The following is a 25725-nucleotide window of genomic DNA, read 5'->3' as shown; positions in this document are numbered from 1 at the left end:
TCTTCTATTGACTTAACATTTATTGAATCAAATGCTGAAGTAAATGGACTCACTTTAAGTCTCAGAAATCGTGTTAGACCGTTTTGTTGGTCTTGTAAAGTATTTACGATGGGATTTGACTTCTAATACCCAGGCAAGTTGCACAGTTACAGCCCATGAAGCACATGACTGTACACCGATTTCTTAACCTAACATTGAAAAGGACATTTTGTAGTACTAGTTTAATTCAGATCTCTCCCTAAAAGGCAGAAACCACATCCCACACTCCTATGCCACTTATTTCAGTATCCTTAAAAGAAATGAACGAGAAGAGGTGGAGGCATGAAGAAAAATCCGCTTCTTTAGGCACAATGAGACACAGAGATCTTGGAGAGAGGGAGAAGACAACCTCCGCATTCATCTCTCGAGGCTGTTTGTCACAGTTCCCTTAAAAATGCCTGGAAATGCTGTCAGCAACAAGGGACTCAAGGGATAGGACTGAGTCTGTTATGAAAGAAGCTAAACATGATTAGGAAACACACGTAGTGAAACCAGTCAGGGATGACCACGTACAAAACTTGTGCTTGAAGGTTTGGTGTGCCTATTGGCTAATTTCTCAGACACCAAAACCCATTCCTGATTAATTATCAATATACAATCAAACCAAAATACTGAAACACGTATTTTTTCAGAAGAGTGAAATAAAGGCACAGAAACCTGCCAAAATAGATTTTTTTCCATAAGAATAGTATGGTTGGTTAAAATAGTTTATCACTAATAAAACTCGTTATCACTAGAGCACACAATACAAATTAGTTTTTTAAAAAATGACATTCACCGAATTCCTGGTCTGTGCATTCAATGTGAATAATCATCAAAATATATATTACATTTAAAGGCTTATAAGGAGCTCTGTTTGGGGTTTCTACACTATACTTAGTATTTCAGATGAGAAGTACCACAGTAAAGTATTAGGTGTCTACTGTTCCTTTGTATGTAATGTATGGCGGTTAAAGTCTCTCTCCTACAGCAGGCTCAGAGATGTCCATGGTGAGAAGTGTCTCAGTGACCTACTCAGTTACTTTCGTACTCATCAAAGGCAGACCTGTGTACCAAACTCCATACCTAGAAAGTTCAATAAGCTGTATTACATTTTAATAAATATTTCTGTGTTTTTTTGTTCTTTGCTTTTAAGCTCAGCTTAAATTTTGTCAAGGAAACCATTTCACAAGAGGGTACATCACAATCTACTATGAGCAATATTCCTTGTTTATTAGAATCTGAAGATGTCCATATTACATCAAATATAAATATATATTATATTTACATTTCCTTCTTTGCTTTTCAATTTAGGTGAGTGTATTTATAGATAATGCCACTAATGTCACCACCATTATAACCCTCAGTGCAACTCATATTTTCCTTCCACTGGATGCCTATAGGAATTAGCATCTTAAAAGAGGTGTACTTTTCTTTTTTAAAAATAAAAGGAAAGAACGGGTATCCATGAACGGAGATCTAGGAATATTCTAGGAAATTTTGCTTTGTTTTTTAATATTTCAAAATACCTGAAAAATGTGGTCCCTTTTTGCAGTACTATTCTCTACTTGGGGACAAGAAAAAAACAAAATATGCAACTCAGAAAGGAAAGGAGCCTAAAGAAAGGAGAACCTGCTTGTTAGCTCATTAATCTGTTTAGTAAAGATCTGTCTGAAAATGTCTGAATGCTGTACAATATTATACAAAAACAATCTTCAGCCTTCAAAGCAGCTGGTCCATTTTCTTCACGATGTGTTTGCCCATCTAACAGTCTGCTGCCTTGGTGGGCCTTGGTCTTGGTCACTTCCTGTCATCAATAGTTTTAATGAATTCCACTGCTGCTGTGAACTGCATCCACCAATAGGACTCCTCTCCAGACAGACAGCTGGCATAAAAGCTGCTGATGTACTGAACAGTGGACAGCAGACAGGGTGGATTTGCCTAGAGAAGTGAAAAATAAAGAGAGTCAATTACCCAGATGTGTGGCTCTGCAAAAATCATTTAGGTTAACATTTTCTAATGTTTTTCTGTGAGAGTTATCAGTGCTTCTGAAAACAACCCCTAAATTCCTTTCTGGAACTATTTTGTAAACCCTAGCTACTATGAGCAGCAACAGTATACTGGAAAGGCAAGTGGGGCTCTAATCCTAGCTGACCTAGAGCTCTCTATTCTGCAAATCACTTAAACCCATCAGTGGGTTTAGTTAGGAGGCTGAACTAATTAATCCCAGTGGATTTAACTCAACATCCCAGATTCCAGAATGTTAGATAAGAAAATAAATGATGTACGCAAGCTGAGTTCTACGTGGTTAGTAAGTGCAGGCCGAATCAGCTAAGAAGGAAAAACCTAAGAGAGATAATGTTTCCTCTATTGCAAGAGGCAACAAAGACATCTGCTTTTTCACCTTCTTCATGTGGAGAGAAAGGACACAGGTATGTTAAGTGGTTAGGAAGATAAGCCAAGTCTTGCTTGTTAAAACAACCTGGACCTGGCTCTGTGTAAAGAACTAGACATATCACATGTGGGAGAGAGAAGAGCAGGGGCTAACCGGAGCAGTTACGAAAGCTGATCACACACTCATTCTATAGGTTTCTGACTCAAAGAGTTCAGGTTGCAGAAATATTGCAAACTAAGAATTAGTAAGATATGTGTCAAATATACTTTAGACATTAACAGATGGGTTGAGCTGACTGGAACACATAACTGATGCAGTCACTTGTCTGCTCCCAAGACACATGGTCTCCTCCAAAATGTTCAAAATAAGCTGTTTACATCATGGAATTTTAATTTTAAAGTCAAAAAACAACAAGAGATGTCAGTACTTTTTAAAATAACATGGTATAGTTACAAATTAAGAAACTGGAGGAGGAGAGAGATGATTGGCAAATTTAGTAATTTGTGACAAGTACTCTGAAGAATTCAATGTAAAAGAAGATGTTAAAAGCACAATCATTCATTCATTCAATAATTATATACTGATCCCCAACCAAGAACTTCAGGCATTGCTTGAAAAGCTGAAAATGGTTACCTAGGAATCTGGTCCTCCCACCTTTTCTTTCGAAAACCCTACCTTCTGGACAGAACAACACTTGACAGTAGACACTTTCTTTCTGGATAACACAGGGCCTAAGACTTGGAAAAGAGCCAAATTCTCTAACATCCTGCAGCACCCTGCACCACTTGCTCTGAATAAACTCTCCACTGGTCGTGGGAGGCGCCCACCTTTATCAGCACAAACACCAGGACAGGAACGAAGTCGTCAGCTCCCGGGACGGAATCCTCATTGGCCAGGCTCAGCAGGTTCATGATGGTGGAGCACATTCGCAGGATGCATTGCACTTTGTCCCGCGGGGTCTTGTAAGCACTTATCGTCCTGATCTCGGACTGTGCAGATGGCCACGGTGCCTCCCGAAGATAAACCTAAGTGAGACGACAGACAGGCAGGCAGGCTTGACTCTCACGGCAACCAGAGGCAGCGACCACAGAAACCTGCTTCCGTCAGGAGGCAGAAGCAGAGGGTTTTTGCCTTTTCCTTTTTCTTCGGTAAAACCACACTGCGGTTCCTTCCCCTTCCACTAAAGATTGAAGCTTAACTTTTAAACTTTTAAATAATATGCTTTATACTTTAAAAAGATATCCATTAAAAGAAAAAAGGGCATACAATGACACAGAACCTAGAAATCATAAAATTCCAAACAATTATCTTTCTTGAATAGCTAGGGTGGGACTTCTCTACATGCAGTAGCTGATTCCAAAAGTACAAACAAGCTACTTTTATTGAAAGAAAATAATTTAAAAATTAGTAGGTGCCTTTGCTGTAGTAGCTCTAGAAATAACAGATTCAAAAAATCGAAAACAATTAAGAATGTTATGCTAAATCAATGTTCATTAGTGAATTTTTAATCAACCAACCAGAAAGCTCAAACACCTGAAATTTTCCTAATAAGAGCTGTAGGGCAGGTAAAAATGCTACCGTGTTTCCCGAAAATAAGAACTAGCTGGACAATCAGCTTTAATGCATCTTTTGGAGCAAAAATTAATATAAGACCCGGTCTTATATATATTATTATATTAATATATATTAATTATGTATATTATATTATATTATATATAATTATATATAAGACCTGGTATAATATAATATTATATAACATAATATAATACCGAGTCTTATATTAATTTTTGCTCCAAAAGAGGCATTAGAGCTGATTGTCCGGCTAGGTCTTCTTTTCGGGGAAACATGGCAGTATCCATAATTAAAGGTAACTTCATGACAAGTTCCAATCAGTTTCTTTTACTGGAACAGCAGTTTCTGTGACGCAGATGCCCTGCCTGCACAACAGTGGCCCCAGGCTCAACCTCCTCTCCACCACAGGGGTCCCTTTCCATGCCAGGGAATCAATCTTAATCCTTGGAGGACTCTTCGAGAACTTCACAGTTAGACTGAATTACCTCTAATGCAAATAGTGTTATATACTGTCGTGCAGGGCGGCCTGCGGGGTCTCTGGTCCCGCTCCCCACATGGGAACGCAGGATATGGTGAGGCCAAAAAGGAACACCCACGGAGCCATAGATAGGGGAGTCATACCACTATAGTCTTGCTGGCAGCTGGGTTGGAGACACAGGAAGCAGGACCCACACTGTCCACAACCCGCCGTCCTAACTGCAATCTGCACTTACCAGCTACCATCTTCTTGCTAGCCCCCCATTTTCTGCTAGCGTAGCCACAGCAGTTATATTAGTGGCCAATGGCTCACTGGTTACAGCTGACGGCCAACTAGCCACAGCTGATGGCCATCCAATCACAGTTGATGGCCATTTACTACCTGAGCCAGCACCTTTCCATGTAAGGCTGAGAGCCTGGAAACTGTACTCCTGGCTCTGTCCCCACACATACTTTATTATACTTTGTTTCCTTGAAAAGCTGGTAACATGCATATAGGGCACACGGAGCAACTTTCAGTTCTCATCCCTCCCATCCCCAAATTCACCTACATTACCTCTGGGATCTGGAGAGCTCTGTGATTTGCAGTCACTACTTTAGACAGTCTCTGGATATGTTCATGAAGAACCCTGAAAACCCCAAAAACACATACGTAAATACATATTTCAGAAAATAAGGTACACAGATAGTCGTAACTGATTTCTTCAAAACATTTCAAATGTTTTAGACTCATGTCTAGATATAGAAGACAACTGTGGGTGAGATGACCTTTTAGCTATAAGTATTCTTTCTTGTCAAAAACAGTCATATGTAGGGTCTGCTTAGAAATGCTGAGTGAAGGCATGCAGGGAGAGTAGGGAAGTCCTTCTTTCCCAGACTGAGACAACACTCCAATGGAAGAGGAGGAGCCCTCAGCTCAGAAACTGCCGGGACACACCAATTAGGAAACAGGTTGACAGGAAGTACAGGGATCAAGAGCCAGAAACCAAAAATCACAGATGCTTGGATGGAGAAGGGACTCTGAAAACACGCAACCTCTCGTTTCACAGATGAAAATAATTAGGCTTAAACAAGTGACTGTTTTGCCTAAGGCCACACAAGGTCAACAGCGGGAGCTAAATCTGGCTTTCTTGGCTTCTAGTGTTCTCTGCAGAACACTGTTAGCTCTCCCCTCTATAAGACCCACAGAAATACCATGGAGGAGAGGGTAGGAACAATCTGCTTCAAAGCTGCTCTCTGAGTAAATACAGTTTGAATGTCCCCACTCCTTATCCCATGCTGGAAGCCAAAACCTGGTGCTCTGGAGAGAACATGGGTCCCAGCTGGCGTATTGGGTACAGAGGCCTGCGGTGGGCTAAAAGCCTCTGAATTATGAACACGTGACACAGGCAGGTTGGAACAACCCTAGCCCACTCCCAGGAAAGTGAACTCTCTCAAATATACATGCAGTATCTTAAAATTTCCATGGAAAAAAACTCTTACAAAAGCCACGAATGCCCCACCCTGAGATCCTATTACATGGACCCCTGGAGTCGACAGCACAGTAAGTCACTCTTACGGCTGGAGAGCGCGATAGCCACCTCGACACACTTGGGGCAGAAACAGGGTTGTAAAGCAGAGAAAATACAGAGAAGAAAAAAAATAATGCTGAATCATCCAGTCTCACTGCCCAAAATAACCACTGTTTCCATTCCAGATGTTTTTTTTCAGGATTAATGTTTTCTTAGGATCACTTTTTAAAAAGAGTGTTACTGAGATATAAGTCACATACCACACAATGCCAGGTATTTTTTGATATTCAAACATGTAACTTTTCATTCCTAACAAATAACGAACGCATGTTAGAAGTCAAGCACTGTGCCTGATGCTGTGATAAGAGTGGTGAGTAAAAAAGCATTATGTTCCTGCCCGCATGGACGATCCGGTGGGAAAGTGCAGCATTTATCAGACAAACCAGTGCTCAAGAACAGGGGGCGACTTTGCCCCCCAAGGACGGTCGGCAAGGTCTGGAGACATCTGTGGTTCTCACAACTGGTGCGGTCGGTACCACTGAGTCTTGAGTCTAGTGTGCAGAGGCCGGGGATGCTCCTAACCATCCCGCAATGCGCACGGCAGCCCCACATCAGAGACTCCCCGGCCCCAAATGTCAGCAGTGCCAGCTGAGAATCATGAGTCTAACAAATGTGAGACTGCAATTGTGGCAGGTGCTCAGGAAAGGTACACAGGCCTGAGAGCCCCGCCGGGGAGTTCACCTAGTCAGAAAGGTCAGAAAAGGTTTCCCCGAGGAAGTGACACTTGAGTCAAGATCTGAAGGACAAGTGAGAGTATGAAGCAGGAAGGGAAGAACAGCTGAGGCAGAGTAAACAGCAGTGCCTTCCAACAAGGCCATCCCATCTTTACGCCCTCCGGCCTGATTCCCCACATCCCCGAAACAGGGCAGTATCATTCTTTTTGATCTTTGAACTCTGATGAGTGAAAAATGGTAACATGCATTTCCCTTACTATTAGATACCAAGTCTCACGTACAGCTCGTCTAAGACATGGGGCTAGCTGTCCCCTCGGTAGTCCAACAAGGCACTGCACTCACTGGTCACGAAGTATGTCCCCGTCCTGATTAGGGTAGAAGGCCAGCTTGAAAATCCGGTTCATCACGCTCCGCTCAATGGCCAGCTGGGCATCCTGAAGCTGCTCTTCGCTGGCGTTTTGCCATATGACGTCCTGCGCCATGGCGCCGTAGAGGAACTGCAGGAAGTCTTCTACCTGAGCAGTTTTATCATCAGCTGCTGTGAGTTTCTGAAAGTCTCCAATGCAAAATAATAATTTTTAAAATACAATACCTGAACAATTTTAAAAAGAAGAGCACAGAAATCATTTTAATCACTAGCTATGTAGACACTACGACTACACTCTTAAAGCCTAAGGTGTCTGGACATGGTTTATTTTAGGAGAATATGCAGCCAAATCATAAAAATCAGTAGAAAGGTAAGAGATATGTAAAAGTTTAAGAGTAAGGGGTTTGTTACAAAAATGATATGCTTTGTTTTAAAAAATGAGGAAAATTGTGTGGATCCAAAACTACCAATTTTTTCTAATTTTTAAATAAACTATAAATACCCAATCCAATAAAAATGAAATTAATGGTTTGACATCAAGGTTTAATTATTAAGAATCTATAAAATCGGGCCGGCCCGGCGGCTCAGGCGGTTAGAGCTCCATGCTCCTAACTCCAAAGGCTGCCGGTTCGATTCCCACATGGGCCAGTGGGTTCCCAACCACAAGGTTGCCAGTTCAATTCCTCGAGTCCCGCAAGGGATGGTGGGCTCTGCCCCCAGCAATCAAGGGATGGTGGGCTCCGCCCCCTGCAACTAAAATTCAACATGGCACCTTGAACTGAGCTGCCGCTGAGCTCCCGGATGGCTCAGTTGGTTGGAGTGCATCCTCTCAACCACAGGGTTGCCAGTTTCAACTCCTGCAAGGGATGGTGGGCTGTGCCCCCTGCAACTAGCAACGGCAAATAGACCTGGAGCTGAGCTGCGCCCTCCACAACTAAGACTGAAAGGACAACAACTTGACTTGGAAAAAAGTCCTGGAAGTACACATTGTTCCCCAATAAAGTCCTGTTCCCCTTCCCCAATAAAATCTTTTAATAAAAAAAAAAAAATCTATAAAATAATGGACTTTAAGGAACTGCTCTTAGACATATAGGTACTCAAACAAACAAGCAAAAGAACAATTTCCAAATCTTCCCAGTAATATGTGGCTGAAGAGAAATGCTTAACCAGAGGGTCTTTAGTTACCTTGAATGAATTCCCTGATCTTCTTTTCTTTGCTCTCCAGCAGCAGCCTCACACACACGGTGGTGAAGTACCGATTGGCCACCTCTTTGTCCCGCAAAACCCTCTGCAGCAGCCGTTCCAGGTGAGCCTGCGTGGTCTGCAGCCCTTGTCGACACCGGGTGAGATAAGCGATATAGGGGGCCCTTTTCCTAAAAGGAAATATGCTTTCCATGAGATCAGATACAGACAGTGAACACTTTCTTTGGAGACTAAGAATCCTAATTTTTCTTTAAAAAAAAGTTACTTCATAGATTCTGATTTTACAAATTGGCATGTCAGGCTGCAGACAACTGTCCTGAGGACGAACTATGTTGCCAGCTAAGAAACAGAAGCATTCTGCCTGTTTGTGAAGAGTATTGCCTCCAGGGCTGAAGACTTAGCTACCTAACTTAGGAATCACTACTAAGTCCTTTCACATTGCTGGTCTATTTATATTGGAGCATTGTCTCCACGCTGGTGGGACCTTACACCTCACAGGAAATTGACTGCTACAGGAAACTAAAATAACAACAAGATACAGGTTAATATACCACTGGATCATTAAACATACCAATAATTATTTTCACAGTCCAAATGTAACAATTTATTAGAGCACCCGTTCCCTAGGCCTCAAAGCCCCCTCACTTCCTAAGCCTCTCAATTACGTTTTCTTCTTCACTGAGAGCAAGCAACTGGCAACAGACAAAGGGTAGCAATTCCTAGGCCTACTCCTGCCTCCGAGTTTACAGAAGTAGTCTTTCCCGTCATCCTTACAAAAGCGAAAATTCTATCCCAGTTGTCCTGGCCTCACTCTGCTAAAGCTGCGTCTCTGCAAAGCTGAAGCAAACTGCACTTCTGTTAGTAGGAGCTGCTCATTTATAACTACACTTGCAGACTAAAGAGCCAAATGTGTTCCTTGGAAATGTACATCCAGGTAAACATAACCAAGCCCTTTGCAGTAAGCTGAGATTCATTTCTGGAACAAGGACTGAGAAGAACACTTGCAGCTGGAAACAGAGTCCCCAGGCAAAGCAGGCTGGGTGTAGTTAGTACCTGTAGTCCTCAGCAATAGACGCCAGCAGTTTCCTACACGTCCTGTTATCAAAGCGGCACACGCAACGCATCGTTTCTTGAAGTTGAGCCATTAAGTTCTTATCTTGTAAATTAATTGCTTCGGCTATTTGAATTTTTAGGAAGCATACAATTTCATTTTCTAAACAGAAAAATAAGAATTCTGTTACTATTGAGAATTTCCATGGGCTTACATAAGCTGTATGCCATTCCTCAGCCTTTGGATGTCAATTCAGCTTTACCGTGTATCAGTAGAACTAAGCGGTATTGCCACTCTCAATTAGAGAACCCTTTAATGAACCATCAGTAATCAAAGTGCCCTTAACTGAGACCATAATTGTATTAAGTTGAACCATATGGAATTGCTATAAAGCTGACAGTTGAATACTGGCAACTTCATATGGTTCAACCCATATAGGAAAAAAATGAAACTACCATGTAGCAATTTACCTTCTGGGTCTGTATGGTCTGGTAAACCGTTCCTTGTTGAATGGCTTAGCATTGGGAAAGCAACAGAATCCGCAGAGCAAAGAGCAAGCCTCAGTTTCTTTTTTGCATCTCTGGAGAATAAAAAATTCATTAATATCTTTATCCAGATATAGTCGCCTTTTATGAACATTTACTACATAAATTAATATGCTACCTCAGAACCCAAATGTTTCATGTGGTCATAAATAAAGAGTAATTTTTAAGTTACTGAGGCCTCACTTAAAGGAAGAGGCTTTCTGGTTACCCAAGGAGCAAGGCTGTGAAAAGTGTTCTGGGTAAGACCCATATGTGGTCACCAGCATCAGTCAAACAACAGATGCTTCTTCCGCTCACGTGCTGAGGCCAGGAGAGGCACTGTCAGAATGACGTACTGCACCAGGGTTGGGAGGCACCCGCAGAAGTCTTCAGAACCATCTCACCACCCAAACTAAGAACTACTACTGTAACTCCTGACAAACGCACATCCCGACACAAGATGACCTCTCTACCGGGCAAGAAGCCCTTTCTTACTATTGCGCTATTGTTTGAAACCTTTTTGTGCTGAGCCAAAACCTGCTTCCTTTCAACTTCCAACCACCGAAGCACCTAGTACCACCCAGGGCAAAGCACCCTTCAGTGAGGTGTCGACTGCAAAGTAACGCAGCTCTTCATACTCTTGTCTGCTGGTGGTCGGGCCCTTTGAGGTCCTGCAGGGCATGAACCAGAGCTTCTGATGCAAAGCAAGGCTGAAACACGTCAGAGAACAGGCCAGCGTTTGCTCCTCCTGCGGATAACACTTGTCCTGCTCAACTGACTAGCTCTAAATCTTTCCCTATAGGTTTGCTTCCTGTAAAAGGAGGAATTTAGAAATCTAGCCTATCAAATGTAACATTCACCCACTATGCAAAGATTCATAACATATATGATGGTAAAGTCATGGCTGAAAAATTAAAATTCTGTGTGCCACTCCCTCCAATTTTACTGTAGAAAAAAAATGATAAAGCTTCGTAATATTTATAAATAAAATGGTACTATTTAGAGTTTGCTTTAAACCAATGGGGGCGGGGCAGGTAAATATGAAACAATATTGGCCATGTACCGCGTTTCCCCGAAAATAAGACGGAGCCGGACAATCAGCTCTAATGGGTCTTTTGGAGCAAAAATTAATAGAAGACCCTTATAGTAAAATAAGGCCAGGTCGTATATAATACCAGGTCTTCTATTAATTTTTGCTCCAAAAGATGCATTAGAGCTGATTGTCTGGCTCCGTCTTATTTTCGGGGAAACACGGTAGTAGTAACTGCTGAATCTGGGTAATGAGGACAAGCTTGAGGGGGCTCCAGTAGGCTCACTGGGGACAGTCGGTTATTCCACCCCGCAGCTGAACCTTCCTCCTACCTCCCCCTCCCCCACATTTCTCGCAGGGGCTGGGAGCGTTGCATGGGCAGAGGCACTGCCACCTGTTTCGTTTTAATTACTTATGTGGTGCCTGTGAGCATATCCCTGAATTAAAGCCTTTGGTATGTGACATCCACACATGAAGTGGTCTTCTCAGTCAACAACCATTTTGTTCTTATCTCTCTGCTTTCTACATTTGTTAAGTGACTCAAGGAATCACTTGACTTGAAGTGACTGCAAGGTGATGACAAGTCCAAACCTCAAAGTCCTAAATCCTACAGAGGAAGTACCTGTAAGAGAAAGCAGAATCCTGAGGGTGGGCTGCTTGGCTCGCCGAGTCTGGGAGATCATCGGCCGAGATGTTTTGCAGTGTTTCATCGCGGGGAGAATCATGTGCACTTTCACCATCACCCATAACCTCTGAACAAAACCCACCCCCCAAAAAAGGATAAGCAGGTTAATCTGGAATATTCTGGCACTAGCAGTTATTCAGAGCAACTCAATAATAAATTAGCACTATGCTTTACTGTAAGAGTTCTCTGAACAAGAAAGAAAACTTCAAACATTTAAACAAGTTATTGATAGCAATGATAATATATCAAGAGACCACCTGCTGAGAAGAGAATGGTTTTCTTACACAAATCCTAACCAAAAACTAAAACAATGAAAGTCTTTACTAATTTAATAAAGATACGACTCTGTAATCAGAATCACTGAACCACAGAATTAAAAGGGGCCTCAGAAATCATTTTACACAACACCCTCATTTTATAGCCATGGAATCCTGCCCTATCAGCAAACAGCTTGCTGTAAACGCTTGGCTAGCCAGTGGCTGAGGCAGACTGTGTGCTCAGGCCTCCCGCCCTCCTCGCCAGGTTTTCTCCCACTGCCCAAGAATGAGCTGGGGGTGAACTCGCAAATCCAGGACTGCTCTGTGGTTCCCATGGTTCTTTTCAATTAATTTAGATAACTTAGATAAGAATACATGTATAAAATCAAAAAGCATAAAAAGTTCCTTAGTGTAATAAAGATATTGTGCTTATATAGGAAAAATATCTTTATTCTCAGGAGATAGTTTCAAATCCTTCAGGAAACAATATATATAAAGAAAATGGCAAAATGTTAACAATTCATAAGTCTAGGTAGAGGGAATATGGAGTTGCATTGTACTCGTCTTTCAACTTTTCTGTTATTTTACAACTTTTCAAAGTAAGACGTGTAGGAAGCCACTTCTCCCCAGATCCCCCCTCTCAGGATCCCTGTGAGTCACCCCCAAACCAACTCAGTTTATCCATCTGAGATCCTTCCAGACACACTCTGTGCACACACAGCACAAATACATGCAGTATACAATTCATGCTTTTATATACTTTTGTTTCCTCTTAATTTATTTTGGGGATTGTATCATATTTTTCTGTCAGCTATTCAAAAGTAGCTATTGAAAGGCTGCTTTTACAGATCACCTTTATCACTGTGATTTTATACAAAAGTTACTATTCAAATCTTGATGATGTTTATCACCTGTACTTTCATAGTTTGCCATCGCTCCTTCACTGGGGCTGGTTCGTTTAATGGCATTCCTGTATTTGTCCAGAATATCCTCAGCGACCTGAGCTTGTGCACTGAGTCTAGGGCCGGGGTCATCTGCAGGAAAGGAGAGGAAGAGAATCAGCTCCCCTCAGTTTGCACCAACTCTGATGTTAGTACACCAGGACCATAATCCCAGAGGCCAATTAGGAGATAAGACTTAAAAAAGAGCACATATCTCAACGTTAAGAGGCACCATGCAGCTGTCTACTCATCCCATTTCTGGGTCTGAGAGCCTTGCCAAAGCACAAAATTGGGAGAGTTAGCTCCACTCTTTCATCATTGCCAGAATTCTGCATGACACTGTCAAAAAGTTCAGTGCAGACTAAATGGATGATGGGTTCTAAAATGCTGACACTCAAATCATTGTTAATAGCAATTCATGCTAACAGAACTTCCAAGAATGCATTTTTATATGCAAACTTCATTATTCAGACATCTCCATGCTGAAGGAGGAAAAAAAAAAGTATTCAACTTGAGAATTAAAGCCTATTAAATAATAATAAAACAATGCCTTCCTCCTTTCTTCCTTCATGGCTTTCTCTCTCTACACCACAAGTGAAAACTTCGGATACTCATATTCTAGGTCTCACCATGACCATGCAGCTGCTGAAACAGAGCACTTCTGTGCATGCAATGGTGTCAGAGGCACTCCTAGAAAATCCAGACATTGTTGGGGAGTGCTGGAATTGTACCTGGGGTGCACAGAGAAAAAGCTTGTCCCAGTCACAGGGGCAGCACTGTTTACTGACGGGACCGTTATCCTGTCAGCACAATCAGCGTATGCTTTCCTGGAGCCCAAGATAGCAGTCGTTAATTAACAGTTATCAAAGCAAAGAACTGCTACCGATCTATGGGACAAAATTAACTTCCGTAGTGAAATGCAAACTCCTGACATAGATCTAGTCCAAGCATGTAACCATAAACATCTACATTCTGGTAGAATCCCATTTTTTAAAGTCTAAAAACACTTAAAAATCACAAGATTTTTATATATGTGTGTTAACAGTAGCTAATATTAATAGCAGCAACATTTATTGAGCACTTACCACATGCCAGGAACTGTGCTAAGCACCTTTTATGAACAATCTCAATCACCACAAAAGCCCTACAGGGAGGTGCTACTGTCGCTCTCATTTTACAGAAGCGGAAATCAAGGTTTATAGAGGTTAAGTAACTATGCTCATAGGCTCTACCCTGAAAAAAATATTTGGTATTTGTGTCTGTAAAATCGTAGTAAACTCTAGAGAGAAAGGATTCCCAAAGTAATTTAATCTTCCTGTGATAATGGCATTTGAATGCGTGATCAGAAAGTCCTAATCTGATCTTCTTCAAAATGTAAACTGATAAAAACCTTTATCACTACAACATCTTCTTTTGGAGGGGGAGTACTTTTTGCTATTGGTTTTGAGTGCTGTTGAGTGCTCTGAAAAAGGGACAGTAAAATTTGGCTAAACATAATGAAAGCCATAATGTTGCTTATAATCTTTATTTCTATAATGCCATTCATAAAAATTTTATCCCAGGAAATTAATAAAAACAAACAAAAAAATGCTACATATATGAAGTTGTGAGCAGTATTTTCATAGCAAAAAACTGGATACAATTTTCATAGCAAAAAACTGGATACAATTTTAATATCCAAAACATTATGAAGAGAATGTTCAACACTACAATAAAATCATATGACAGATTATCTTAGAGCCAATTAAAATTATTGAAAAATCAACTATGTCTAGCAGAAACTGGGAGAGGGTTTATGAAATAACATGTGATAAAAGAAGAATACAGTTACATACAGACTCTAATCATGAAAAGCTACGTACAAATATGGAAAGACTGGGAGAGAACATGAAAAAACAGGGTGGTGGGACTATGGGCAGTCTGTTAAGAAACTTCCTTTCAGAGTATTTTAAAATTGATTTAACGATAATTTTCAATGGGTCATTAATCAGGTAGAAGTTTCTGCACCAGTAGAGAAGTTAAATGGCTTGAATCACACACAAAGAAAATGAAATACTACATGAAAAAAATTTACTCTATTCTACCTAGCTTCTAATTTAGGCACCAAGAATCAAGAAACATGTATTGCCCAAAGACAAGTAACTTCTCCAAAATTATTGATTCAACATTTTAAAAACATGAGATTTCTTTAAGAATACTTCACTCTGTAAACGGTGGTGGCGGCCTAACACTGGGAACATGGAAAGAAAACATGAATTATCTTGCCAAAAGGATGCCTTTCCAACTCTTCTCAATCAGACTGTGAGTTCCTGAAGAACAGGGGTCATGTGGGATTTGACTTCATACCTACAACACTTAGCACAGTGCCCAGCCTGCGTCAGGTGTTCAGAAGTACCGTGTTTCCCCGAAAATAAGACCGGGTCTTATATTAATTTTGCTCCAAAAGACGCATTAGGGCTTATGTTCAGGAGATGTCAGCCTGAAAAATCATGCTAGAGCTTCTTTTCCAGTTAGGTCTTCTTTTCAGGGAAACATGGTATTGGCTGATTGAGTAAGAGAGGCGTGACTGCCTTCAGCAGCGAATGGTGGCCTGGAAGAACAGCTCTTGCTCTTCAAACCCGTTATTCCAGGAAAGTCACACATCAAATAAAGCAGGGATATGTGCTAGGACAAGGAACTACATCTAAATACAGAGAACGAAACATCAGAATAACATGCATTTAAATGGGATTCTACCTGGGATATACTGAGTTCTTTGAGAAGGATGTTCTTTTAAAACTTATCCCATTTTTAAATAAAAATCTTAACTTTAACTTAGCAGGATAACATATCTTAAAATCAAAAGAGAAAAAAAGAGATGAGAAATTAATTTCTCTCTCGATTCTCCAGTCACTGGAAACCGTACACAGCTATCAAGCTCAAGGTTGGGTCATTAACACTACTTCTCAAACTTTTTCCTTTTAAGGTACTCATTCATAACGTGCCAAAAAGAAGCTGTAAAAATACAAATGCTGAATAAGGTAAGAACCTAACCCCTTGTTGTACAGATGGTAATGTTAAAAATTATTCAAGCTGTAAAAAACTGGTAAAGTTTATAAATTTATGATATTGTTTGAACAAACACCTTATCATAAAAAAAGGAAATTAGGTAAAACAGAATTTCCCTGTGATCCTGAAAAATCAAGAACTACAGATGGTAATAAATTTAGAATTGTACAATCAATGTTAGAGAAAACGTTAGAGAAAACTTCAATCAGTGATCCAAAGATAAGTCATGCACAGCAGTAAAACCATCACCACACTTTCCTAAAAGCACTATGTGTCATCATCCCACTAAGATGCCGCGCTGCAGGGTGTGCCTAGAGGCTCAGGATCAGGGGCCTCAGCATAAGCAGAAGTTATGATAATGAGGATGATGATGGTGGTGGTGGTCTGCAGGAAGAGCACACTGATTCACTGTGGCTGCCAACGGGAAACCACAGAGCTATGCAGGACCAACTCCCCACTGTACACACACAGACACACTCTTCTACAAAGGCAACGCTTATGGCACCCAAGAAAAAGTGTTATGAAATATGTGCTCTGGGAATGAAGGAGCCAGGAAGTCCATTGTCTACAAACCTGTGAGTGTTGAGAATCTGTCAGGCCCCAGATCATCTTTGTCTTTTTCTTGTTTTTCTTTCTTTCTAAATGGTATAGGAGCTGGAAATTAAATAAAGTCAGTAGTGTGACACATAACATACTGCACTACTCGGAAGACAGCAGTCATTCTGGAGTTAACCGGTGTGCCAACATTTCTAAGTGAAAGGAAGGTGAAAAGTTTCAAAGCTAAGAAATCCCGAGTGTCAATTGATAATTGTTTGTACAATAGTAGAGAAGGTTCTTAAAGACTTTTCCAAATCTGCTTTAGGCTCATCTGCCACAGGAGGAATGATTTAACGGGAATCGACTAGGATAATTCCAAACCACTGCTACTTAACCTCTGCTCAAAAACACCACCTTCCAAGCTCTAAGCTCATTCTCTCCTCCGAGAGTGGCCTTGAGTATGGCGTGAAAACAGTGCTCCTCAGCTCCTGAGTGACACGGTGCCGAGAAGAGCCCTTCAGAAGAAGTCCCTAACTTTAATCGTGGGAGATCTCTCCTTTCAGGAAGAAATGCTTTTGCAAACTCAAATCTCAGTATCTACTGGTATGATGCCAGGCTATTCACACAAAAAAAAGCAAACAATTTTATACAACTGCCTTCCAAAATAAACACTCACTAATATTCAGGGTATAAACATTCTCAACGAACATAAACATTAAAAGCTTAAGTTTATTCCAAAAATGTAAGGGATAAATTTCAGATTTTCAGTTTAATTACCAATAGCATCCCTTTTTCCTGCAATAATTATTGGAAATAAATATGTCCAAAGTCCTATGTTTAACATCAGTGGTACATGATATTTAAACACCCATGACTTGCATGCCTTCCATTTATGAAAACCACTAGCACTTCCTGAAAAGAACAAGAACTGTCATTTCTGAAATTCTGCCTTAGCATTCACCTGTGCCAAACCATTTTCTGTACCCTCAAAACAGCTAGAAACAAGCCCAGCAGGCCTCATAGAGAGAGGAGTCGAGATATTGGCTCTCTGAAAAAGATTTTGGGGCTTTGCTTCTTGTTGCTAATTCAGCATTCTAATATTTCATAAAATTACCTTTAGGCATGGCAGAAACAAAACGTTTTCTCCACCAAGGTCTGTTCCTGTCTGATTTCTCATCATCGCTATCTTTGCGTTCTTCAGTCTGTAGAAAAAGTTTGATGCTTTATTTGGAGTTGGGCAGCAGGACAAATTACTATGAAAAGGATTTTGGTTAGTCTGTGAAACACAAAAAATCACTCTGGTTTGTCTTAAAACTGTTCTTATTGCTGCAGAGGCAACTTCTGGAACATTGACGTGTACCTTTTAGGGACCAGACTATGATCTGCTGGAGGATAGGTGTGACCTCATCACTGTTAGTAAACTGAAAGTGTAATATGGAGCCTAGCATAGAGTAGGAACCCAAAATACACTTACGGGATGAGTAAAAGCAATGCAAATAAAGTCCAGAGGGGTAACAGAGACGGTAGCAGTAGTATTAATAATAAAACCGAGTGCATGCTGGGCGCCAAATACTGAACATGAGGAACACAGTAGCTCATTTAAACCTCACAGTTGCCTTAGGAGAGAATTACTATTTTTAAGCCCTTTTTATAGATGAGAAATTTGAGGCTAAAAAAGGCTGTTTCTATTGGTGATCACTTCTTTAGGTATATAAATATTGAATAACTATGGTGTACCCCTGAAACTAATATAACATTGCATGATAGCTGTATCTTTAATAAAAATTTTAAAAGTCATCTCTCATCTTCCCCCAAATTATACAGCCTGTATGTGGCACAGCTGGGACTCAAACCTAGATCTAATCAACTTCAAAGTTCATGTCTTAATCACCAATTACATGGAGTGATCATTAAGGCCACATGTCAAAGGACAGGGACTAGTCCATCATGTGACCTTAGACAAATCATTTAATTTGCTTTCTCATCTACAAAACAAACTAAAAATATCTTCTCTAAGGGCATTCATCTAGGTGGGGTATCAGAACCCAGGCAGAGAGATGAGGGCACCTGTGCCGGGGACGGATTAGCAGTGGGGGTGGGATATTGGTTACACATAAGGGGACTGACAAATAAGCACATACACAAAGAATAATGAAAACAGGTTTCTCACTGTTGGAGAAGGGAGTATACATTTTGTGCCAAAAAGCAAAGAAATACTCAAAAAATGATAGCAGCATGTCAAAAGAACCCAGGAGCCAGTTTGAAGGGGCTCCCACTGGCCAAATCAGGGACAACTGGACTTCAAAATAAACGACAATAACAAACTCACCGACTAAAATAGAAACCATGGGACCATAGATGTAATCAGTGAGTAAATGAAAATATCTGACGAAGAACAGAATATTTACATATTTTTGAAGGACCCCTCCCCCACAAAATGCTTATTACTTACAAAGGAGAAAAATGTAACTTTACAGCAGAGCAGCCTGGCAGACAACACCTTCATCAAATGAGCTAAATGACCACCACAGGTGTGGGACAAATTAAAATTGTGTGCTAGCTGATGCAGTATTTTCACGTTAGTGAGAATGCTGCCAAAGATGAACAAACTGAATCTAGTCATAAGAAAACATCAAAGAAACCCAAATTGAGAAACATCCTATAAATTGGCCTATAGTTTTTGAAGAGTGTGAAAATCATGAAAGTCAAGGAAAAACTGAGGATATGTTCTAGACTGAGACTTAAATGACATGACAACTAAATACAAGATACGATTCTGAATGGGATCTTTTTACTATTAACATAAAGAATGATACTGGGACAACTGGGGACACGAGTGGGGTATGAGAATTAGATGGCAGTAATGTATCAATTTTCATTTCCTGATATTGATGGTTGTATAAACTACGTTTGTAGGAAACTCACACTAACGTATTCACAGGTGATGGAGCGTGGGAGCATCAGGTTGGCAACTTCCTTTCACATGGGGGGAGAGGTTTTATTTTTACCTACTTCCAATTTCTTTCTAACTCTGTGATTGTTTCAAAATAATAAATAATACCTCGTTGGAAAAAAAGAAACAATATAGCTAACTATCTTAGAAGAAAACTGTGAGATTTAAATGAAATTAGATATAAAATTACTTGAAGGAAGTTAAAAGCGTAATAAAAATGCAAGCTACATTACTACAAAACCAAGCACTACAGGTTTCCTATGGATTATGGTTAACAGTCATCTTTAATCCTGACTACTATCCATCCTTAATGCTAGATGTATATAATCCATGCTAATTTCAGATATCCCGAGAATCAGGCAGACCACAAACGGCAAATTCTTCTACGTGGCCTATGTCTCATACCTCTCCTCTTGATGAGTCTTTACTCGGGGATGAAGATGATGAATGAGGTGCAGCCACCAAAGAAGTAGCACCAATGGCTGCAGCTGGAGGGAGTTCTCGCTCTTCATTCCCTGGACGTCGGTTCCAGCTGGGGTCACTCATGGGTCGCCGGACAGAAGATACTATATCAGAGCTCCTGCTACGAACTAATCTCTCAGGGTAAGAATGCCTTTGCTTAAATGCCTCCATTTCAGCTGGACTTAAAACATGGGAACCAAAGTTTGGCAGCCTGGCCTCATTTCCTCCCACAGCTCCTTCCAGGATTGGGGGGTCCGGTGGTGGATGCGACGGCCTGGCATAGTGAACCTTTGGCCTTACCACAGCAGAAGCCCCTGGAACACAGGGAAAAAAGTTTGCAGCTGAGACACAACTGATCCAACAAAGGCATTAACAAAGGGTTTTTGTTCCGTTCTTGTCTGTGATAAGACAGGACTCAAAAAGCTCACTTGATCATCACTTCACAATATATACAAATATTGAATCATTATGTTGTACACCTGAAACTAATAAAATGCTACGTCAATTATATCTCAATTAAAATAAAAGTTCATCTGACCAGTTTACCTTCATGTGAAGACAGTGGGTCAAACATGGCAAGTAGAGAATCTGACTGGGAAGGAGGAGAGGTCAGCTGGTGGGCACCTAAAACACACAGGCAAACAGTGAGACCAAGTCAGGACTTTGGACTCAGTGAGAGTTTCAACACAGTGAAAATGGTTCTGGCGTTTTCCCAGTTTTCAAACGTTTTTGATCAATTAGAACTTGAGGGGGCATATTAGGGAAAGAATCAACAAATACCAAATGTTGATTACTCCAAATTCAGGTTGTTTTCTTCTACACACATGGATTTCAATTACATTTAAGTGGTCTAGCGTCCATGTGCCTATTACTTCTAATGGCAAAAACTGCATCATAGTTAACGCAAAGAGCGTAGAGCCAGAAGATGTAAGTTATCAAAAATTTCAGAATTTTACAAATTCCCTGAGCCTCACCTTCCAGCTATAAAAATAGGGGCAACACAACCTACAGTAGGAGTACAAATAAAAAGTTGTAAAATTAGAAATTCTAATACTGCTCTCAGCAGATGACAATTTACCAAGAATACTACTACATTACACCATGAAATAAATTCATATTTTTTAAAGTGCACTATTTTAAGCTACAGAATAAAAGATGACTCCTCTCACCCTGTCTAAACAACCAAAATCAGAAATATTATAGTTAAATACTAAAAGGACTTCTGTAAATAGAAGAAAGAAGAAATATTAAAATAGATAAGTGTGCAGAGGCTCATACTGAAATATATAAAAGAAATTGTTTTGAGTCAGCTCTTTTTGATAATGAATGATAGTATTATGTATGCCTTTTGATTTTTCCTTTTGTTCTATATCTTATATTTACCTTCTTTGAAAAATTACAGAAACAGTATATCACTATGAAAGATAGCACAGAATATCAGTTTTCAAAATTCTGGTCTTAGGACACCTTTACATTCTTAAAAATTACTGACTGATTTATATCTATTGATATTTATCATATGAGATATTAAAACTGAAAAGAAATATTTATATGTATAGATCCATTTAAATATACCCCTTAAATGGTAACATAAATAACCCTTTGTAATGAAAAATAACTATATTTTCCAAAATAAAAAAAACAACAGTGACACTCTTTTACATTTTTGCAAATTCCTTTAATGTATGGCTAAATAGAACAGAGCTGGATTCTCATATCTGCTTCGGTTTTCAACTGGTTGCAATATGTTGTTTTGGTTGAAGTATGTAAAGAAAATCTGGCCTCACATATATACTTGGAAAGGGAATATTTTAATAGCCTTTTCAGATAATTGTGGATATTCTTCTTTAATACTATACAGAATCTTGACAAGTCGTTTTTAAAGGTCAGCTACAATGTAGAATCTGAAACCAAATCAATGAAATTTTTGTACTGTTATATTAAAATTAATTGGTCTGTCTTGTACTATAAATGGATCTTTTACCGATGCATGATTTTGTAATATCATGCACTGATCATGTGGAAAACACTGGTTCAATTAGATATGCAGAGCTTCTAAATGTTGACACATTCAACATATCATGTAGAAAATCACCAATCTCACCAGAAAAGGCTTCAATAATGGGAAGCTGTCAAGCTCATGGAGGTGGGCACAAGTTTTCCAAAATTCTAATTTTTATCTGAAAGTTTGAATTTTATCATTGGCAACAAACCACTCTGATAGGCTCACTTTGTTGATTTGCTAGAAATGTCTGCCAAACACCCAAGTGTTAATAACTACAGTTTGTCAGTCATTCTTTCAAGTAAAAATGGTGTTTCATGAAAAACAAATTAACAAACAAGAAAAAACAGCTAGGTAAGCTCACAACTCAAATAATTACATAAGTGTTTTTCCTTGAGACACTTCACCATATATTAGAATGCACCAGAAATGCGTCAGGGGTACTTCCTATTACCTCACACAGAATACTAAATAGATGTACACCCAAGGGGTTGAGATGTAATTAAATAATTTTCACTGATTCATCAAAGACATTCATAAGTAAAACTTTTTTTTTTTTACCTGCAAGAGAATACAATGACTGCTAGCACGCTTTGGTGCCACTGCCTTGTTTCGTGCTAAGGTGCCAGCAATGTACCACCTTTACTTGTGCACCATCAGTACAAAAGTCAACACAGTGAAAAGGACAACTTTTATTATTATGAAAACAGTTTTGACCTCATACCTGTCCCCCACCCCCCCCGCCCGCCACCTTCAAAAGGGTCCTCAGTGATCCACTACACTTCGAAAACTGCTCATTTGGGGCTATTTTGCCTCCCAAGGGCTCATTTGGCAATGTCAGGAGACATTTTGGTTGTCACAACTGCAGGGGAGGGAGAGAAGTGGCGTGCTCCTGGGAGAGGCCAGAGATGCTGCTGAACATCCTACAATGCACAGGACAGGCCCACAACAGTTATCTGACCCCAAATGTCAGTAATGTTGAGGATGAGAAACCGTGGTTTGGAACAAACAAACAAAAATATATATAAAGAAAGGGTACCCAGAACCAATATATAAAGCCACTGCTAGCATTTGGTATTTCTTTTCAGTGCTTTCTTTATGATAGTTTTTTAAACATTTTATAATACCTATATATACTAAAATTCTCTAAATTTTCCAGGTGATATTATATTGTAGGTATTTCTCTGTTATTTCATATTCTTTAAAGCAGTTAAAAGGCAGCTGCATAAATTCTAATAAGTGGTTACATCAAAATTCACTTAGCCATCCTATTTTTCCATTCTTAGGTAGTTTCTAATTTTCTGCCAATTAAATGCTATGAAGAATATCCTTGTGCATAAGACTTTATAAATAGGACTGTTTCCTTATGACTAATTCTTAATGTAGACTAACTGGACCAAACTTAGTATGTGAACTTTTAAGGCCTAATATACGTATTGCCAAATTATGCCCCAAAGTGCTGTGACAATTGATATTATCACCAGCAATGTGTACGACTGCCAGTTTCACCCATAAATGTAATTGTTTTTAAAAAGTCATTCTCATTTCCCCTTCTCACCATGAGTTACTTCATCCATGTCTGGACTAGTGACAGAATCTTTACCCCCAAAATCAGAGCTGCACTCAGATCTCAAGTCTTCAATCTTATTGGGAATATCCTCAGAGGTTGCACTTATGCCTTTAAAAACAACAAAAACAACAAAAGAGCAAAAAATAAACTGCAAGAAGAACAAAATAACCACACAGAAAGTATATGAGGTTTGGATAAATGTACATATTCTCAAATTTTTTGTGTCCCAGTTCTATACATGTGAGCTGTTTGGTTATTATATCCCTTACTGTACTACTGCTTAAATACATTTACCTTGATTTGTACAACATAATCAAAATTACCATATGATAATCTAAATACAGTAGCAGAGGCTATCCAGAACAGATAGTTACATACAGACTGAATGCCAATTGCTTCAGCAGGCACTATTAAAGCCACACATTCGATTCTCACAGATTTAAGGTTCTATAGAAATAATTTTGTTTCTGGAAATTACTCAGCTCTTAAATAAAACTTATCTCTTTGCTATCAACTTTAAAAATGGGGATGTGGGAACACACCTTGAAATCCTTATTCCTTAAAACAAGACAGACATACCCGACACAACACTGAGGCCTGGTGTGCTGGGGCGGGAACTGACCTCCCTGACATCCGTATCATCAGAAGTGCTGCCCAGTCCGGAACAGCTCTCCAGTTCCTGTAGACGCTCCTCCTGCTTTAGATCTGGGGCTTCTAAACAGAAGATGTGAAGGGTCACACTGGTGAGTCTGTTAGTGCGCAACTGCTTCAGCTTTTGTGACCCAGGTAATAAAGGCTACCAGGGCATGAATAAAATCAGTGTAAATAGATTTCTACGTCTAGGCCAGTTAGCAAAGTTGGTTTGATCATCAAGTGTTAAAGAAGTCAAGGTGATTTTCATCCCAGTATAGGCCAGTTCATTGTGCAAAGATGAAAACTCTGCTTCCAGATCACTAATCTCACAGAGCATGCTGGTGGTAAACAAGTAAACTGAACAAAAGAACACGGAATACCTTAGCATTAAATCAACCACTTTCTAAAAAATAACTCCTACGGTATGGATGATCAACAGAGAGTGAGCTAATCCTACTGTCTCCTTATGTAAAGAGCATGTCCGAATGTGTGAAGCATTATAGAACACATATCAGGACCACTTAATTATTCTTGAGCCAAGTGGATCAGATGGAACGTAATTCAGACATACAGTTACTTATGTTTGCTTTCTGGTAGCTGACATTTAGCTGAAGGCAAAGATTTATATCCATAATCAGAAAAAAAAAAGTAGAAATGCAATACATAAGTAAAGAAAAAGTCCTAAGCACTTTATCAACATTTATAATAATCCTACAGAAAATAATTCTCAGGACTCCACAGTCCCAATTTCAGTGCATTTAAAAAATACATTCGATATCTTTCAAAGGGTCAAGTTCTCCCCTGGGATAAAGCTAAATGTGCTTACCAGGCATCCAACCACTCAGTTCGAGTCATGTTGCTATTCCTATTTTGTGATGAGTTAGTGGGAGACTCTGGACTCAGAGTCCCACACAGAATCCTGATGAGTTACTAATAGTCACTTTCAACATAACTGAACACAGAGTCAGGAAGCACCTGCCATCTTAGCCTACTGCCATGCAACACTGCATTTTTTTTCTTGATAGACAAAAAACACCCTAATTTTCCATTTGAAATTCTTAGCAATGTGACTGCCTCACATTTGTCAAATGTGTATTTGACAAAATGTCCATAATGCAGAAATTAGGATACCTTACATTGAAAACTGTGCAAATCAAAAGGCAAATAATGACAAGCATACTAACCTGAGTCACTTGGCAATACCTCTACACTCCAAGCTTCGCTTGTTGTCTCTGATATGGTAGAACCAGTGCAGGGGTCCAGAAGCACTGACCCTGAACCTGGCAGGCACAGTAAACTGCCTAACATGCTCTCTGCTGCTGCACCTGTATAACCGGTGGGGAGCAAAGGGTTAACAAAGATCCTCATGGAAAGAGCGGTAATATGGAGAAAGGCCAAACACCAAGCTAACAAAACCTCTCTACTCTACCCACAAGAAAGAAGCCGAGGGAAGAGTAATTTCAATCAAAACACCACTAAAAACTCAAATTTCCCACTGTGGTCACAATGACACAAGCTCCTTTTTTTTCATCAGTTGCCTCCTGTTCACCTTGGACTTTCCAGAGGAAACACATTGTTAGGTCAAGTCATTTCAACTAGCCTTCACCTTGGTTTTTCAGCAAATGTTATGTGTTTCCCTAATCTCTTTCTAAAATTTATAGTCCTACAGGGATTAAAAACACTCAAACAGACATTTAACCACAGAAAGTTATACTGGGTAAATGTGTTTTCTTCTGGCACATTAGCCACATATTC

The 25725-nt window shown here is 39.8% G+C and overlaps 1 protein-coding gene across 21 annotated transcripts in view; it reads right to left on the bottom strand.

Moving 5' to 3' along the window:
* Positions 1–1227: 1227 nt before the first annotated feature.
* The window catches only part of GAPVD1 (GTPase activating protein and VPS9 domains 1), a 74507-nt gene continuing 50009 nt past the window's right edge, over positions 1228–25725 (bottom strand). For 9 of the 21 annotated variants that reach the window (XM_081067211.1, XM_081067216.1, XM_081067200.1 and 6 more), the window contains 16 exons: positions 25155–25295; positions 23917–24051; positions 23326–23445; positions 20312–20389; positions 19709–20079; positions 17465–17552; positions 16387–16467; positions 12736–12858; positions 11505–11634; positions 9799–9908; positions 9331–9490; positions 8260–8447; positions 7050–7263; positions 5019–5091; positions 3241–3438; positions 1228–1959 (listed from right to left, as the gene is read on the bottom strand). In XM_081067211.1, the coding sequence (XP_080923337.1) occupies positions 1819–1959; positions 3241–3438; positions 5019–5091; positions 7050–7263; positions 8260–8447; positions 9331–9490; positions 9799–9908; positions 11505–11634; positions 12736–12858; positions 16387–16467; positions 17465–17552; positions 19709–20079; positions 20312–20389; positions 23326–23445; positions 23917–24051; positions 25155–25295 (2351 nt within the window). In that variant the 3' untranslated portion in view covers positions 1228–1818. Of the gene's footprint in view, positions 1960–3240; positions 3439–5018; positions 5092–7049; positions 7264–8259; positions 8448–9330; positions 9491–9798; positions 9909–11504; positions 11635–12735; positions 12859–16386; positions 16468–17464; positions 17553–19708; positions 20080–20311; positions 20390–23325; positions 23446–23916; positions 24052–25154; positions 25296–25725 lie in introns of those variants that run through there. The other 12 variants (XM_081067206.1, XM_081067214.1, XM_081067203.1 and 9 more) reach the window with 4 other exon arrangements.

The sequence above is a fragment of the Rhinolophus hipposideros genome (genome assembly GCF_964194185.1).
Source record: "Rhinolophus hipposideros genome assembly, chromosome: 11".
NCBI lineage: Eukaryota > Metazoa > Chordata > Mammalia > Chiroptera > Rhinolophidae > Rhinolophus > Rhinolophus hipposideros.
Note: the sequence above shows the minus strand (reverse complement) of the source record. Positions and strands in the feature narration are given on the sequence as shown.